Below are 14,556 nucleotides of genomic sequence, written 5' to 3'. Positions count from 1 at the left end.
TCAAACCATAGTTTAGTTAATTGGAATACTTTGTCTTTCCTAAAAGTGACTGAAAGTCCATCCATCTCTAGATTTCTAAGCATCTACAACACAATAATGAATCTGCACTTTCAAGTTTTTTCTCATCTGTCCACATATAGAAAATTCTATTTTCTTTGGTACACTGTATTTAACTGATAAAGTCAGAGACCAGCAAACTATAGGCTTCAGCTGCCTTAGAACCTGTGCAGCTGCCCAATGACTGAAGTGGCTGACATTTTATTCCACCTGTTACAAAGTCAATGTGTTACTTATGGAAAAACACTTCCCAAATATATGTCATGTACTAAAGACTGTTAATTTGTGCCAGATTATGCATATTTAATTCCTTGGATCCAGCTTTATTTTCCTTGAGTTCATCTGCATAACTTCTGAAAAACTGAGCACTGATTGGAGAATTCTTGATTGAGGGTGGTAACATTCTACTATTTCCAAATTGTATCATTTCATACTTAGGTGGTATAGCAATTATTCTAACTCAATTAAACAAAGGTACCTCCATTATTACCTGAAAAGAACATCAATGTAGAAATTTTGCTAGGATGATTTTTATTGAAACTACTGCCTTTTGTGCACATTAACTGATAGGAAATACATTGTAATGGAGACTGGGGAAATAGGAAGACATTTTCTAAAGCAAGCCAAAGGTGCTTCCATTATTGCAACATCAAACGAATCAACACTTCCCTTCATGTTTGAAATCAAGTTTTCCAATTCTTTCTCTGAAAGAAAAAAAGAAATTATTCAGAGATGAAATGGAGTAGAAATACACTAATCCCAGGTGGGTGAACTGGGAGAGGGCATTTACACTTCCTAAGTCTCAGGTGGGGGATAATAATATTGTTTTATATGAGAATTATCTACAATGTACATTGAATAATAACATTTTAATAGTTTCCCTGTCTCATATCCCGTTGACCCCATGTAAGGGGGCTTCCATGTGCTTACATAGCTGCTTTGCAGAATTCACAGAGACTTGGGTAAGTTTTCCCATCAGTGCCGCACACTGGTTTATTGGTCTTTGGGCAGAATTTTCCATCTGTAGCTAGTTTCTTCTCATAGTTGCTGCACAAAGCCTGCAATTTAAATGAAGTGACTTTATTTGATGAAAAATGTCATTGACATCATTTGCTCTCTTAAGGAATGAAAAAAATATATTAGACTTATGTGCTTAGAAATTTCTTCAAAAGACTGAAGTCCAAAAGCATTTTGTTATTTTTCTGCCCATCTCCCTCTTCTCTATGTATTATATTTCAATAAGAGTAAAAATAGAACTATACTAAACTTTCATTTATTCTTTATCACTTTCCTGTTATATTTTGCATATTCTAAAAGACAATACTTTTGTGGTATAATATTCCAACATAAAGATGTAACATGATTCATTTTACTGATAAACTATTATTATTTCCTTCTCCTTTCTTTTTATATATTAATTTGGTGCAGATGACTGCTTTCCATAGTTTTTGAATCAAAAGTTGACATTTAGTGAGGTGGAGATTCATTTTACTAGAAATTTATATATATTCTCTTTTTGTTTAGAACACTTTTTGTTTTCATTTGTTTAAATCCATAAATGGATAAAATTAATTTCTTCACTATTTACCCAGCAAATGCTGGTAAACCACTGAGTGGCACTACTTTGAATTTCCAAGGCAGTATAATCAATGCTCTAATTAAAACCCTACAGCTAAATTTTTCCCCAAGGAAGTAGCTATTGCCTTAAAAAGAACTGAGGATCCTGAAAAGACAAAAATAATCAAATGTTATCTTAAATTAGATCTATGTGGGAATTTGAACAAGATGATAGATTAGTGAATTCTTATATCTCGGTAAAAATTTCCTAATGTTGATGCTTGCTAAGGTTATATATAAAGTTAACACTTGAGGAGGCTGAGTTAAAGGTTTATGCTAATTTTTGAACTATTCTTATCCTTTTTTTGGAAATCAAATTATTTCAAATAAATTGCTGAAAAGCAAGTTTTTTTTAAAAAAATAAAGCTCAAAAAATCAATTTTAGATTTCTTCATCAACATATTTAGAACTATGTTTGTAGTACATGTGCAGATAAAAAAAACACATTTTTATAGCAAGCTAATTTTCAAAACATGGAAGTAATATTGTATTTCACATCTGATTGTTTTCTTGAATACTCTAACATTTACTGAATCTTTCATTCATCCTTAAATTTGTCTATGCATTGATCCAGTAATGTATTTATTGAGTTAGTGCCATGATCAAAAAGCATGAAGATTTAAAAAACAAAACAAAACAAAACTCTGACCTAAAAGAGCTCATATTTTAAGAGAAAATCAGTGAAGGGTAACATAAAATGATAAATTTTGAATTTAGTATGTTAATACTCTAATATACCTTCAAATGGGAAAGCAAACAATCCTTCCTTGCTTGAGACAAATACAGAATAGAAGTTATTTTGTATTTAGGTCATTTTAATAGGTACAGGACACATGAAATGAGGTATAAGAAGTTCCTTCCAAATGAGAAATATCAATTTAATACAGACAGTAGTAGTAAATATCTTCCAGAATGATCAACTTTTAGCAGTCATGAGTGATCCTGGCATACTTGGGAGACTAGGCCATTAGTGTGGTTCAAACTTCTAGTCATTGTTTAGTAGAAAATGAATGAGGTTGAACAAGGAGATTGTCAACTGATGGACTAGGCAAAATAGTTTGGATATTATCTTCATAAGAGGAAAAAATATCTATAATTTACAAGTAAGAGAGAATCATATAAAGATAAAGTGTTAGACAAAATGTTCTCAAGTGCCCCTGTGGAGCTGTGGAGGGTATTTATTGAATGAATTAATGTTTAAAAACGTGCTAGAATTGTTTCTTTCCTATACATATTTAAAATATTTGATATTCAATTAGAAAAGCAAAATTATAAATACAACTTGGTCATTAAGATCAAACCATTTAATTTACAGTTTAATAGTAATTTATTTTTCCTTAGCATTTATTATGAGCTAAACATTCTTCCATAGGCTGTCCATAAATTAGTTCATATGCTTATGAATTAAGTATTATTAGTAGCTGAGTTTTATTGATGAAGTATTGGAGGAGAAAGGTAAAGTAAGTTCTAAAGAGATCTGTATGAGTCTGGCAACTATGTCCTTTGTTTTCAAATTTGTTAAGAGAAATTTAGAGCTGTGATTCCCAAATTTTTGTATGTATCAAAAATATTGGGGAATTTCTTGAAATACAGATTCCTGAGCCTCACATTCCTAGAGATTGTATTCAATTCATATGTCTAATACCTATGTGTGGGGATCAGGAATGTGTATTTACCAAGCATCGATTTTGACTTTTATGCACATGGTACTAAGATCTAGAGTGACCACATCCTATGGGTTACTAGAGATAGACTCAGTTTATGATGACCTTCTTGCTGTAACTATTCTAAGCAAAATTTTCACTCAAAATTATCCTGATTTGAAAAATAAATGGCATTCACCTCACCCTTTTATAGATACTGTACTATGATTATAAAGCCTTTGAGTGTAAAATCCTTGCATGCAAATGTGTTATTTGAGGAAAACAGGAAGTAATTTTCCAACTTTTCCCCCCATGGAGGAATATGCAAAAATGCCAGTGGTGACACTTAAGAACCGTGTGTTCCTGTTGGACAATCATCCCAACTTCTCACCAGACCAGCCACGTGAGCGCAGAAGACCAGGGGGAAGAGCCACAGTGCTTCCCCATCTAGGGTCACCATAGTATAAGACTTGTGAAAAGAAAGGGCCTGCGAGAGAGAGAAGCACATACCCGAAGGTTTCTGTGGCTCACAGCCTCTGCAACGAGAGAACAGGCATTGATAAGTCACAATGAATCAGAGTTCCATGATTTTACAGTTAAAATAAACCTCAGAGATCTTCCATTACTTCTGCTTTGCTTTATGGATGAAGAACTGAAATAGAATAAAATATATTCTGTGCTTTTATGAGTATGTCAGAATAAATCCTATTGTTACATATAACTTAAAAAAAAAAAAACAAAATAAAATAGAAAAAAATTTTTAAAAGGAACTGAGGCCCTGAAAGAGAGAAAACCTGCACCAAGACACACAGTTTCTTAACTGCCTGACTGAGTGAGAGGCCACATTATAAACCATCAGTACAAAGTTCTTTTGACTGTGTTTGCTTTTTGTGTGACTTTTATACATCTTACTTCTCTCATCTCTAAAGCTTGACTTACAAGGAGGCTGTACCTGAAGAAACAAAGGCACGCTCTTGATTTATTCTTTGTCAAGGAGGTATATACTTACTAGAAAGATGTTGAAGATTCTAAAACTCAAGCCATGTGATTAACAGACAGATAAAGCAATAGGTAAACAAGGTAATACAAAATAATTTTGAATCACTGAAAAGAATCATAGGATTTACCACCATTCCCACTAACATCATTCTACCATCTACTGGGGAAGTTCTCCATTTAAGCATTGCATTAAATCTTGCATATGTTCAGTCATACAACCCCACTTTTACAGACAAGGAAACTGAACTCTGGGTCAAGTGACTTGGTCTGAGTACATGCACCTTGTAAATGTAGAACCGGGAACCAAACCCAGATGCCTTAGAATCTTAGAGCATATAAATTTTACATGAGCCATTAGCCTGTAATGAACAGTAGTCATAGAAAGGGAGTGACTTGTTTGGTATTAAAGAAAGAGATAATAGCAAAGAAGATTTAAAAGCAAAATCTTAGAATTTCAGTCCTGGGTGCTTCCACTATTTCTCTCTCTCTCTGTCTCTGTCTGTCTGTCTGTCTGTCTGTCTGTCTGTCTCTCTCTCTCTCTCTCTCTCTCCATAATCATCTTTATTTCTTCCTTTTGCTTATCCACAGGGTAAGAATGACTCAGTTTTCTGTAAAATGTCTCCAACATTCTGATGAACTTGAAGTTCTCTAGATAAGAATTTCTTAAAGGTGACTTTGGACGAGAATTTCTAATTTCTTTTTCTTTTTTTTTTTTTTTTGCGGTACTGGGGATCGAACTCAGGGCCTTGTGCTTGCAAGGTAAGCACTCTACCAGCTGAGCTATCTCCCCAGCCCGAGAATTTCTAATTTCAACAGAAAATTCTTCCTGAAGAATGAAGCTTATTTGTAACCTTAAGCCGTTAATTGTGGCCTTCAGAGGAGAACACAACTGGCTTAGGATTCCCAAAGTAGCCCTTTGGGGCCCATTAACACAGCCTTCTCATTTCATGGGATGTGACTTTTCTTTTTCTCAGAATTTGATAAAACTATTTCTTGTATAGTACTATAGAAAAAATCATATTAGCTAACTTGTGCATTAAAGTTCCTTTTAAATAAAAAAGTGTGATGGGTTGTCACCCTCGTTAACTACTCTTATCATCATCATCATCATCATCATCATCATCAACAACAACAACATCATAACTTCTGACATTGACCAGTCTGGTCCAGAATACCATATGTACAAATATGAGCAACTCACCTGTGAAGAGGAACAAACAGGCCACACTGACCAAAAGCAGAAGAGCTCCTGATGGCTTCATGGTCAATGAGATCTGCAAGGTCTGTAGGAAATATGTTAATAGAGTTCAACACTGTGGGTGTTCTAAAGGCTGTATTTATAAGTGGATCCATATGCATGAATCTAAGTACCTATACATTTTTCAGTCACATCCTCCACCCTGATTTTGTAATCTATTTCTCAAAAGAATAGAGACACTACAAACCAAAGAAGCTTATTTCAGTCCTTTTCCAAACAGTCAGAAACAATGGTCAAAATTATGTTTAGGTAGACCGAAATGTACTACAAATAACACACCCAGAATTTTCTCTGTTCAGCACACAGTGATAATTGCAATCAAGTCATTACCTTTCAATTTATGTATTTTGTACCTGCCTCCAGCAGAGCCTTAGGGTCACAAAACTTGCAAGTAGCCATGACCTGCAGGATGATCTGAACAATTTGTGCATAATGTTAATAAAGTTTGATGTCACAACCACCAGGAAAATAAAATGCTGATGTGAGGAATTTTGAGGTCAGGGAATTTATTAAGCAGAGTAAGAGAACATCCCAAATGGTAACTGAAGTAGAAACTCTAGGCAATGGGAGTGAATATGAATTCAAGGGTTGTTTCTCCTAATCGCTTGCTCTTAGGCAGTGTATGTGTGAGAACACCTATTTACTCTTTTCATTTTAGCAAGCATTTTACAGGTAACTTGTGCCACCTGAACTTTTCTTCTTTCTCATTCTCAAATACATCATTCATTCCTTAAGGGCTCTTGCTCTTAGTGTTTCATCTGCCTGGAAAATGAACCCCAGAAATCTGAATGACTTGTTTCTTCTTTCTAGAAATATGAGCTTAAGTGTTATTTGTTCCATAAGGATTTCTTGACCATTCAAAATACTTCCACCCTAAACAAGATCACCGTCTTCATAAGGATATTCAATATTTAAAATTATCTTTGTTTTAATTATTTACTTGAATAAAACAATAAACCTTCACATGCATGAACATGTACACAAATGCAGGCACATGCGTGCTAGAATGCAAGCTTGTGGATATTTTTCTCTGCTGTGCCTGCAGCCCAGAACAATGTCTTGCACATCCAGGCATATAAGCACCATTTGATTTTGCAAATGTGAGCCAATAAAAATTCCTTCCTTCCTTCAAAAATAATAATTGAGCACTGATTAATTTCAGGTGTTACTCGATGTTGAAAACAGTGACAACAAAGACATATTCATAGTGCATACATTCTTCATTCCTAAACACTTGAAGGTGGAACCTACTAGGAACTTTATTATATTTTGTGAATTTAAACATGAATAAGAGAAGCTCCCAGGTAATAGAAGAAGAAAACAAGTTGATTAAAGCTATACAGAGATACACAGGTAAGGTCCGAAGAGAGCATATTCACATATTCACCAGAAGTTAGTGTGGGGAAAGGGCAGAGAGGAGGTGCTCATGACCAGGCTTCACAGAGGGCTTGGCCCTGAGAGTCATTAAAAGGCACTGAGACACATACAGGAACAACAGATGTTCCAAGGTAATAAAAAATTAGAAGAAAGGAAATAAGTACAAATGTGCTTTATTTATTTATTTTTTTGTAAGTAAGAGTAATGTTTAGATTCAAATGCAAAGATGGACCTCAAGGTAAAAGTTAAGGGATATGATAAGGACTTCCATGCTTCTTATATTCCAGATCCATAGATCTCTGGGCTTAGAAATTTTTATCAAATTTGGAAAAATTCTAATTGCTGTTGTTTTCAAAATGTGCATCTCAGCGTCACCATGCCAGTCTGTATGAAGTTGCCCCACAATTCGCTGATGTTCTCTGCTTTTTTTTTTTTTTGTATTTTTTCTCTATTCTACTTCTATTTATTTATAATATGGTGTCTCCTAGTTTCCTTATCTTTTTTTCTGCAGCATTTAATCTGCTGTTAAGTACTATACAGTACATTTTTCTTTTCAATAATAATGGTTTCTTTTATCTTTAGAAACACACTTCAGTTGTTTTCTTCATGTTTTGCTTGGATTTGCTAAATAAACTCTTCTACTTTCTTGAATATAAAGGATAACTGATTTAATAAACTTGTTTGTAACTTGTGTCTTTTCTTCTGTTTATATGACCGATGTTTTTTTCAGATCATAAATTACACTTTCCTGCTTCTGTGGATACCAGGCACTTGTTACACTGGTTGGTTATTTCGTTGGTCATTGGATATTTTCGTTATTTCTACAAATAAGTTTCATCTGTCCTTTAATGCATTGAAATTAAATTAAATTACTTGGAAGTAGTTCATTTAAAAATTTATTTATTTATTTATTTATGATTGGTTTTAGATTTTTTTTAAATCTCACCAAAACAGCCTCTGTCTAGGGTCCATTTAATTCACTTCAGAGGCAACGCACTTCTGAACACCCCATCACGTGCTGTGTATTTTGATGCTTTCCACTCTGTCTAGTGGGGCCGTAAAACATTTTCAGTCTTCTGTGAGTACCCAGGGTTGTCCTTGGTGTGCTCCTTTGGGCGAGTTCTCCTGGCCTCATGCAGTTTCTTGGCACATGCAGGTGATCATCATCCAGTTGAAGACTAGAGGGTGTCCCTCTGCAAATCTCCCGAGCTCTGCCACTCTGTCCCATGAACCCTATTACCCTCTTCCCACTGACGGAGACTGGGGAGGCTCTGCTCAGGTTTCCTTTCCTGTGCTTTCCACCCGGCTTCTCTCCAGGAAGTTGACTGCTGCCATCTGAGGACTCACCTCATTTCTTTCCTACCTAAGGATTAGTATCCTGGGCCTAATGTTCAACATATAAAAACATGTCTCACGCATTTGTCTAGTTTATTGGTTGTTTCAGGTGGGAGTGTAAATCCAATTCCTTTTACCACATTTTGGCCAAAACTAGAACTCTATACTAAAGATTTTGTATCATTCCTAATCTAAACATGATAAGTTTTATATACAAGAGTAACATGATTGAAAATAATTACAAAGATCACTGCTTGTACTTTGTGGAAAATAGCTTAAAGGGGGTAAGAGTTGTGGGGCACTGGAGTGTTGTGTAAATGTTCCAGTTAATGTTTTTTGTCCTGGACTAAGACATTAAATATTCATTCCCACAACTCATCTTACTAACTTACTGCATCTCATATCAGTATCTTCATTACTTCAGTTCTATTTTTTTTTTTAACCTTTAACAATGCTTCAAGAAAGTTTTTGGCCATTATATAAAGGTCAATATTTATAGGCTTCACTTATTCAGGACAGAGAATTAGCTGCTGGTTCACAGATCTTGCAAGGGTCAGGGATGTTACTCCATTGATTTTCTAAGGTAGAGAAATGGCTAAATTAGGGGTAAGACTAAATCTTCCATTATGTAAGAGAAAAAAGTGCAAGTTCTGGGTTCTCAAATTGGCTATTCATATTACTTCTCAGTAGTTTTAAAAATTATATTGAATCCCATATAATCATTATCATATTTATTCATAAACTTTCTGCTTTTTGGTCTTTGGAAAGGATTTGAAATATCTCATTCTAAAATGCATACATACCCATAATTTTTAAAATAGATTTTGAAAAAGAAAAGTTACAGTAAATGCCAAGGAAATAAATATGCCAATTATAAGAGCTAATGGTTATTATGGTTAAATATTAACTTTAGATCTACAAGTTTCTGGAAACCCAGACAGAGAAAATCAGCGAGTTAAACGAATTTGGATAATCTGAAAGAATAAAGATAGATCTGGTATCCTGGAATTAGAATTCCTAATATTATGTAATATTAAAATATTGCAAATGAATTGTAAAGCATATAAAGCAAAAAATAGATACATCACACATGGGACTGTTACTGTCATTTACCAGAAGCTGGTAAATATAAATATAAATATATTTAGAAGAGTATAAATATATAATACATATTTGGTATATACAATTTATATATATATATAATGTATTATATATAAATATATTACATTATATATGCATAAATATATATATTTATACTATTCTAAATAGAAATATATTTATATGCCTTTAAATATATTTAGAAGAGTATTAGCTTCTGGTACAGTGGATTGAACTCAGTGATGCTTAATTACTGAGTCACATCCCTGGGTCATTTTTATATTTTATTTAGAGACAGGGTCTCATTGAGTTGCTTAGGGTCTCTCTGAGAGGTTAAGATGATCCTCCTGCCTCAGTCTCCTGAGCACTGGGATTACAGGTGTGCACCACCAAGCCCAGCTTCTTCTCAATATTATCATTTTGCTTTGGAATATATAAATCAAGTTTAAAGATTCTGAACAAAAAAGGGACGTAAAAAATGTTAGAGGTTGCTAGCTGTTACAACATTGAAGGAGGAGAACAAAGTCAGAGGACTGACTACCCTGTCAGCACTTTGTATAAAGTTACAATAATTAATGTAGTGCGATAATGACAAAGGAACAAACGGATGAGCAGAACAGAGAACACAGATAATACTCCCACACACATAGCTAACTGAGGTATGACAGAGGAGCAAAGGCCATGCAGTGAATAAAGAAGTTTTGCAGCAAATGGACTTCCACATGAACTCAGACTTTGCACCCTCACAAATATTAACTCAAAATGGATCATTGACCTAAAAGTAACTTGCAAGGCAAAAAGTTTCTAGAAGATAACATACAAGGAAAACAAACACCCTTGGTTTTGGTGATGATTTTTATAAAAACAACATCAAAGTTTGATCTATGAGAGAAAGACTTGATAAGTAGCACTTCATTAACTTTTCAATCTTCTGTTCTTTGAAGGAGAACTATCAAGAGATTAAAAGACAAACTGCAGACCAGAAAATATTTACTGAAGACTTATGAGATAAAGAGTTTTTGAAAAAACCTCTTGAAAGTTAACAATAGTAAAATAAACCGCCTGATTTTAAATTTTGGGGAAAAATCAGACTTTTCATCTCGATAAAGAAGATAGAAAATAAGTATATGAAAAAATGTTCCACATATATATCATTAAGTAAGTGAAAATTAAAACACTGAGATACCACTCCATCCATCGCAATGGCTAAAATCTAAAGCACAGACAGTAGCAAATGCTGAGGAGAATGTGAAATAGTCACAAAAAGACCTAGAAGAAACAACTGCATATTTCTGAGTGAAAAAATTCAATCTGAAAAGAACACATGATGTATGCTTTCAACTGCATGATACTCTGGAAAAGGCAAAACTACCGAGACAATAAAAAGTCAATCATTGCTAGAAGTTCAGGGAGGGAGTGAGAACGGGGAGTACGTGGGACTTGGGGGGCTGTGAAACTGCTCTGCACGATATTATTGAGGTGGACACATCATTTGACATTTGTAAATATACAGAGAATGTAGGACACGAAGAATAATCTCTGTGAATCATGGACTTCGGTTGATAATAACGATGTGTCAGTATTGATTCATCTTTTATAACAAATGCACTCCAGTGGTGGACAGTGGTGGAAGAGGGTGGGTATACACTGGGGGAAGGGTGTTTGTAAGAACTCTGTATTTGCCATTTAATTTTGCTATGAATTTAAAAATGCTTTAGAATATTCTGCAAAGATCTAGAAGAGAAAAATATAAATATACAAGGAGAGAAAAATGCTAGTTGCCCTGATTTGGTCAGGGCATACTATGTGCCTGTGCTGAAACATCAAATGTGAAGTCATGACATGTCTAAATTAAATTTAAAATAAACAATAAAATTATAAGTTAAAGAAGATAAATATGACATTAAAAATTTAGAGACTCTGTGCACTTCATATTTATTCATTTTTTCTAAAACTACACCTGCGAAGTCTAATCATTATTGTATATGTGTCATTATTGAGCCTTAGGAACTTAAGTTTAACTCTTAATTCCTAGGAGATCCCAAATCAAACATATCCCTCCAACTTTAAATTCAATTCTTTCCAGGGACTCAGCACTCTGCAGGAAAATAGACTGTCAGGTTGTCTTAAGTACAAATATGCAGATCACACTGATGGCAAGGACAAAGACTGCCACAACCCCCCTAGAGGAGATGCATTTGAGCAAGAGAAGCAAAGAAGGAAATCCATGAAAAATAATGAGTATTCTCTTTTACCACATTTTTGCTTTCCTTGATCTGGACTACACATTCCTGTTCCTCTCAGTGTTTTTCTACAAGGTTATATTTTTCATCTAAGCAGCATGGTGAAATAATTTCCTACAAACCAGGTGTGTACATTGCTTATTAGCAGATAGAAGCAGCAAGTCTCTTCCCAGATTCCAGGATTTTAGAAACAAAAGCTAGTGTTCTTAGAGGTTTGAGCAGGAATTCACACCTGTGTGTTCATAAGATTCTGCAGTTCTCTCATATTAAAAAAAAAGTATGAAAGTTTTCAGTAAGTCCCAGAAATTAACCTATAATTAGTTATGACACCTATAGGAGGGGCTCAATGGCTCTTTATACTCAGTGGAAAGGTATTTAATGATGTCTGCAAACATCTATAAAACTTTTTTTTTTCTTTTGATGGTGCTGGGAATATAAAATTTTAAAAGCATTGCACATCCAACAAGTTTGTTGCAACAGAATGAGTTGGGCTTTATTGGGTAAGCAAACGATTTCCTCATAATGAGAACCTAAGGAGGACTGTGTTTATTAGGTCAAACTCCTCATATGAAAGAAGAAATAATTCAGGTAATGGTGACTGTTGCTAGGACCTGACATTTGTGCCATTTGCTTCACTTCTCACTTCTAGCTCTCCTGCATCTGCATTGTCCCCTCACTCTACTCCTGAACACCAGCCGGTCCCTGACATTTTACATATTTCATATTCACATCTCATCCTTTCTGACGTTTTAGGTAAGAATTTCACCTTAGTTGTATTGTTTTCTTTTTAATAATTTAATAGTCATGTCATGCTTTCCCACATGCCTTTAATGTTTCTCTTGGGATTTTCTAAATCTTTCTTTGTATGAGAACATGCTCCCCCCTAGTGGTGGAGGCTGATCTTCTAAAGCAGTGATTGCAAGCTGGAGACGGTGGACGAAATCAGCCTATGGCTCTTCCATTGGATCTGGGCTGCTATATTTTGATCGGTCGGGACATTTAGTTCACAGAACACCACATTTCTCACTTCTAGTATCTTACAACCAGCTGCTTTTCACTAGTCTGTACTCTGTAGACACTTGCTTTTTTAGAAATTTCATTATGTTACAAGATGTATAACAAATCTCAAAAAAATCCTGGTATGAATTTAAGTTATTTATCTCGTTGCATTTATTACCACCAATTTTGTATCGCTTATTGCTCTATACCTTGGGGATTCATCAGCAAACATTGGCAATGCCCTCACTCGTGTGGTATTTCTGCCCCAATGAGATAAAGCAAAATATGAAAGATAAAAATCATTAGTTCTATGGTAAAAATGAATCCATAAAATGTGTGTTATTATTCGTAATCAAACTGGTACTCAAAAAACATGTATGTAGGTACATTGAAAAAGGAGAAAGAACCCCAACAAGAACCAAATTAAATAATTTCAGGGACTAGACATGAAAGAGCAATCCTACCCCAAAGTTAACCAAAAAGAGGGAAAATGATGATATTAAAGCAAGATAAGTAATACTGTGAATAGAAAAACAATAGAGAAATCAACAAGACCAAAACTTGGTTTTTGAAAAAAAGCAACAAAATTGGTGAAACTATAGCAAATTGACTAAGAAAAAAGAGAACACTCAAATGTAAAAATCAGAAATGTAAGTGGAGACATTACCATTAATTTTATAGAAATAAAATATTATAAGAGAATACTACAAACAGTTATACTTCAATTTTTATGTCAACAAATGCATAAACCAAAGGAAATGGATAGGTTTCTGGAATTTCACAATCTACCAAAACTGAATTATGAAGAAATATTAAAGCTGACTTGTAGGAGACTTAATCAGTAATTAAAACCTCCCAATGAACAAAAACTGTATATCAGATTACTTAACTGGTGTATTCTACCAAATATTTACATAAGAAGAAGCTCCAATCCTTCTCATATGTTGAAGTGGAGGAATTTTCCAAACTTAGTTTATGAAGCCAATATTACTCTGATACAAAACATGGGAATATATATTACAAAAAATAAAACCATGGACCGATATCCCTTATGAATATTGATGCAAAATTACTCAAGGAACTACTAGCAAATCATATTCAGCAGCACAGGAAAAGGCTCAAATACCTGTCCAAGTGGGCTTCATTCCTGAATGCAAGAATAGTTCACCTTATAAAAAGGAATCAATGAGGCACGGATGCCCCTCTTTCACCACTTCTTTTCAATATCATCCTTGAAACTCTAGCCAGAGCAATTAGACAGACCAAAGAAATTAAAAGGATACGAATAGGAAAAGAAGAACTCAAACTATCCCTATTTGCTGATGATATGATTGTATTACTTAGAGGAACCAGGAAATTCCACCAGAAAACTTTTAGATCTCATTAGTGAATTCAGTAAAGTAGCGGGATACAAGATCAATGCACATAAATCTAAGGCATTTTTATACATAAGCAATGAATCTTCAGAAAGAGAAATTAGGAAAACTACCCCATTCACAATAGCTTCGAAAAAAATAAAATACTTGGGAATCAATCTCACAAAAGAGGTGAAAGACCTCTACAATGAGAACTACAGAACACTAAAGAAAGAAATTAAAGAAAACCTTAGAAGAGGGAAAGATCTCCCATGTTCTTGGATAGGAAGAATTAATATTGTCAAAATGGCCATACTACCAAAAGTTCTATACAGATTCAGTGCAATTCCAATTAAGATCCCAATGATGTACCTTACAGAAATAGAGCAAGAAATATGAAATTCATCTGGAAGAATAAAAAACCCAGAATAGCTAAAGCAATCCTTGGCCGAAAGAGTGAAGCAGGGGGTATCGCAATACCAGATCTTCAACTCTACTACAAAGCAATAGTAACAAAACGGCATGGTATTGGTACCAAAATAGAAAGGTGGATCAATGGTACAGAATAGAGGACC

General features: G+C 34.3%; 1 protein-coding gene across 3 annotated transcripts; it reads right to left on the bottom strand.

Annotated features, from left to right (window-relative positions):
• Positions 1-580: 580 nt before the first annotated feature.
• On the bottom strand, positions 581-13,902 carry LOC124987303 (serine protease inhibitor Kazal-type 12-like). 3 transcript variants are annotated; one of them, XM_047556476.1, is made up of 5 exons: positions 13,753-13,902; positions 5,518-5,599; positions 3,828-3,853; positions 988-1,115; positions 581-761 (listed from the first exon to the last, which is right to left on the bottom strand). In XM_047556476.1, the coding sequence occupies exons 2-5, from the start codon at positions 5,576-5,578 to the stop codon at positions 716-718; spliced, it is 261 nt and encodes an 86-aa protein (XP_047412432.1). In that variant the 5' UTR covers positions 5,579-5,599; positions 13,753-13,902; the 3' UTR covers positions 581-715. The 3 variants fall into 3 exon arrangements, with proteins under 3 accessions (XP_047412432.1, XP_047412431.1, XP_047412434.1); XM_047556475.1 differs by lacking the exon at positions 13,753-13,902 and adding an exon at positions 13,541-13,592; XM_047556478.1 differs by lacking the exon at positions 13,753-13,902 and adding an exon at positions 13,517-13,540.
• Between the last annotated feature and the right edge of the window lie 654 nt (positions 13,903-14,556).

The sequence above is a fragment of the Sciurus carolinensis genome, chromosome 6, assembly GCF_902686445.1.
Source record: "Sciurus carolinensis chromosome 6, mSciCar1.2, whole genome shotgun sequence".
Lineage (NCBI taxonomy): Eukaryota > Metazoa > Chordata > Mammalia > Rodentia > Sciuridae > Sciurus > Sciurus carolinensis.
This window is presented reverse-complemented; position numbering and strand designations above follow the sequence as displayed.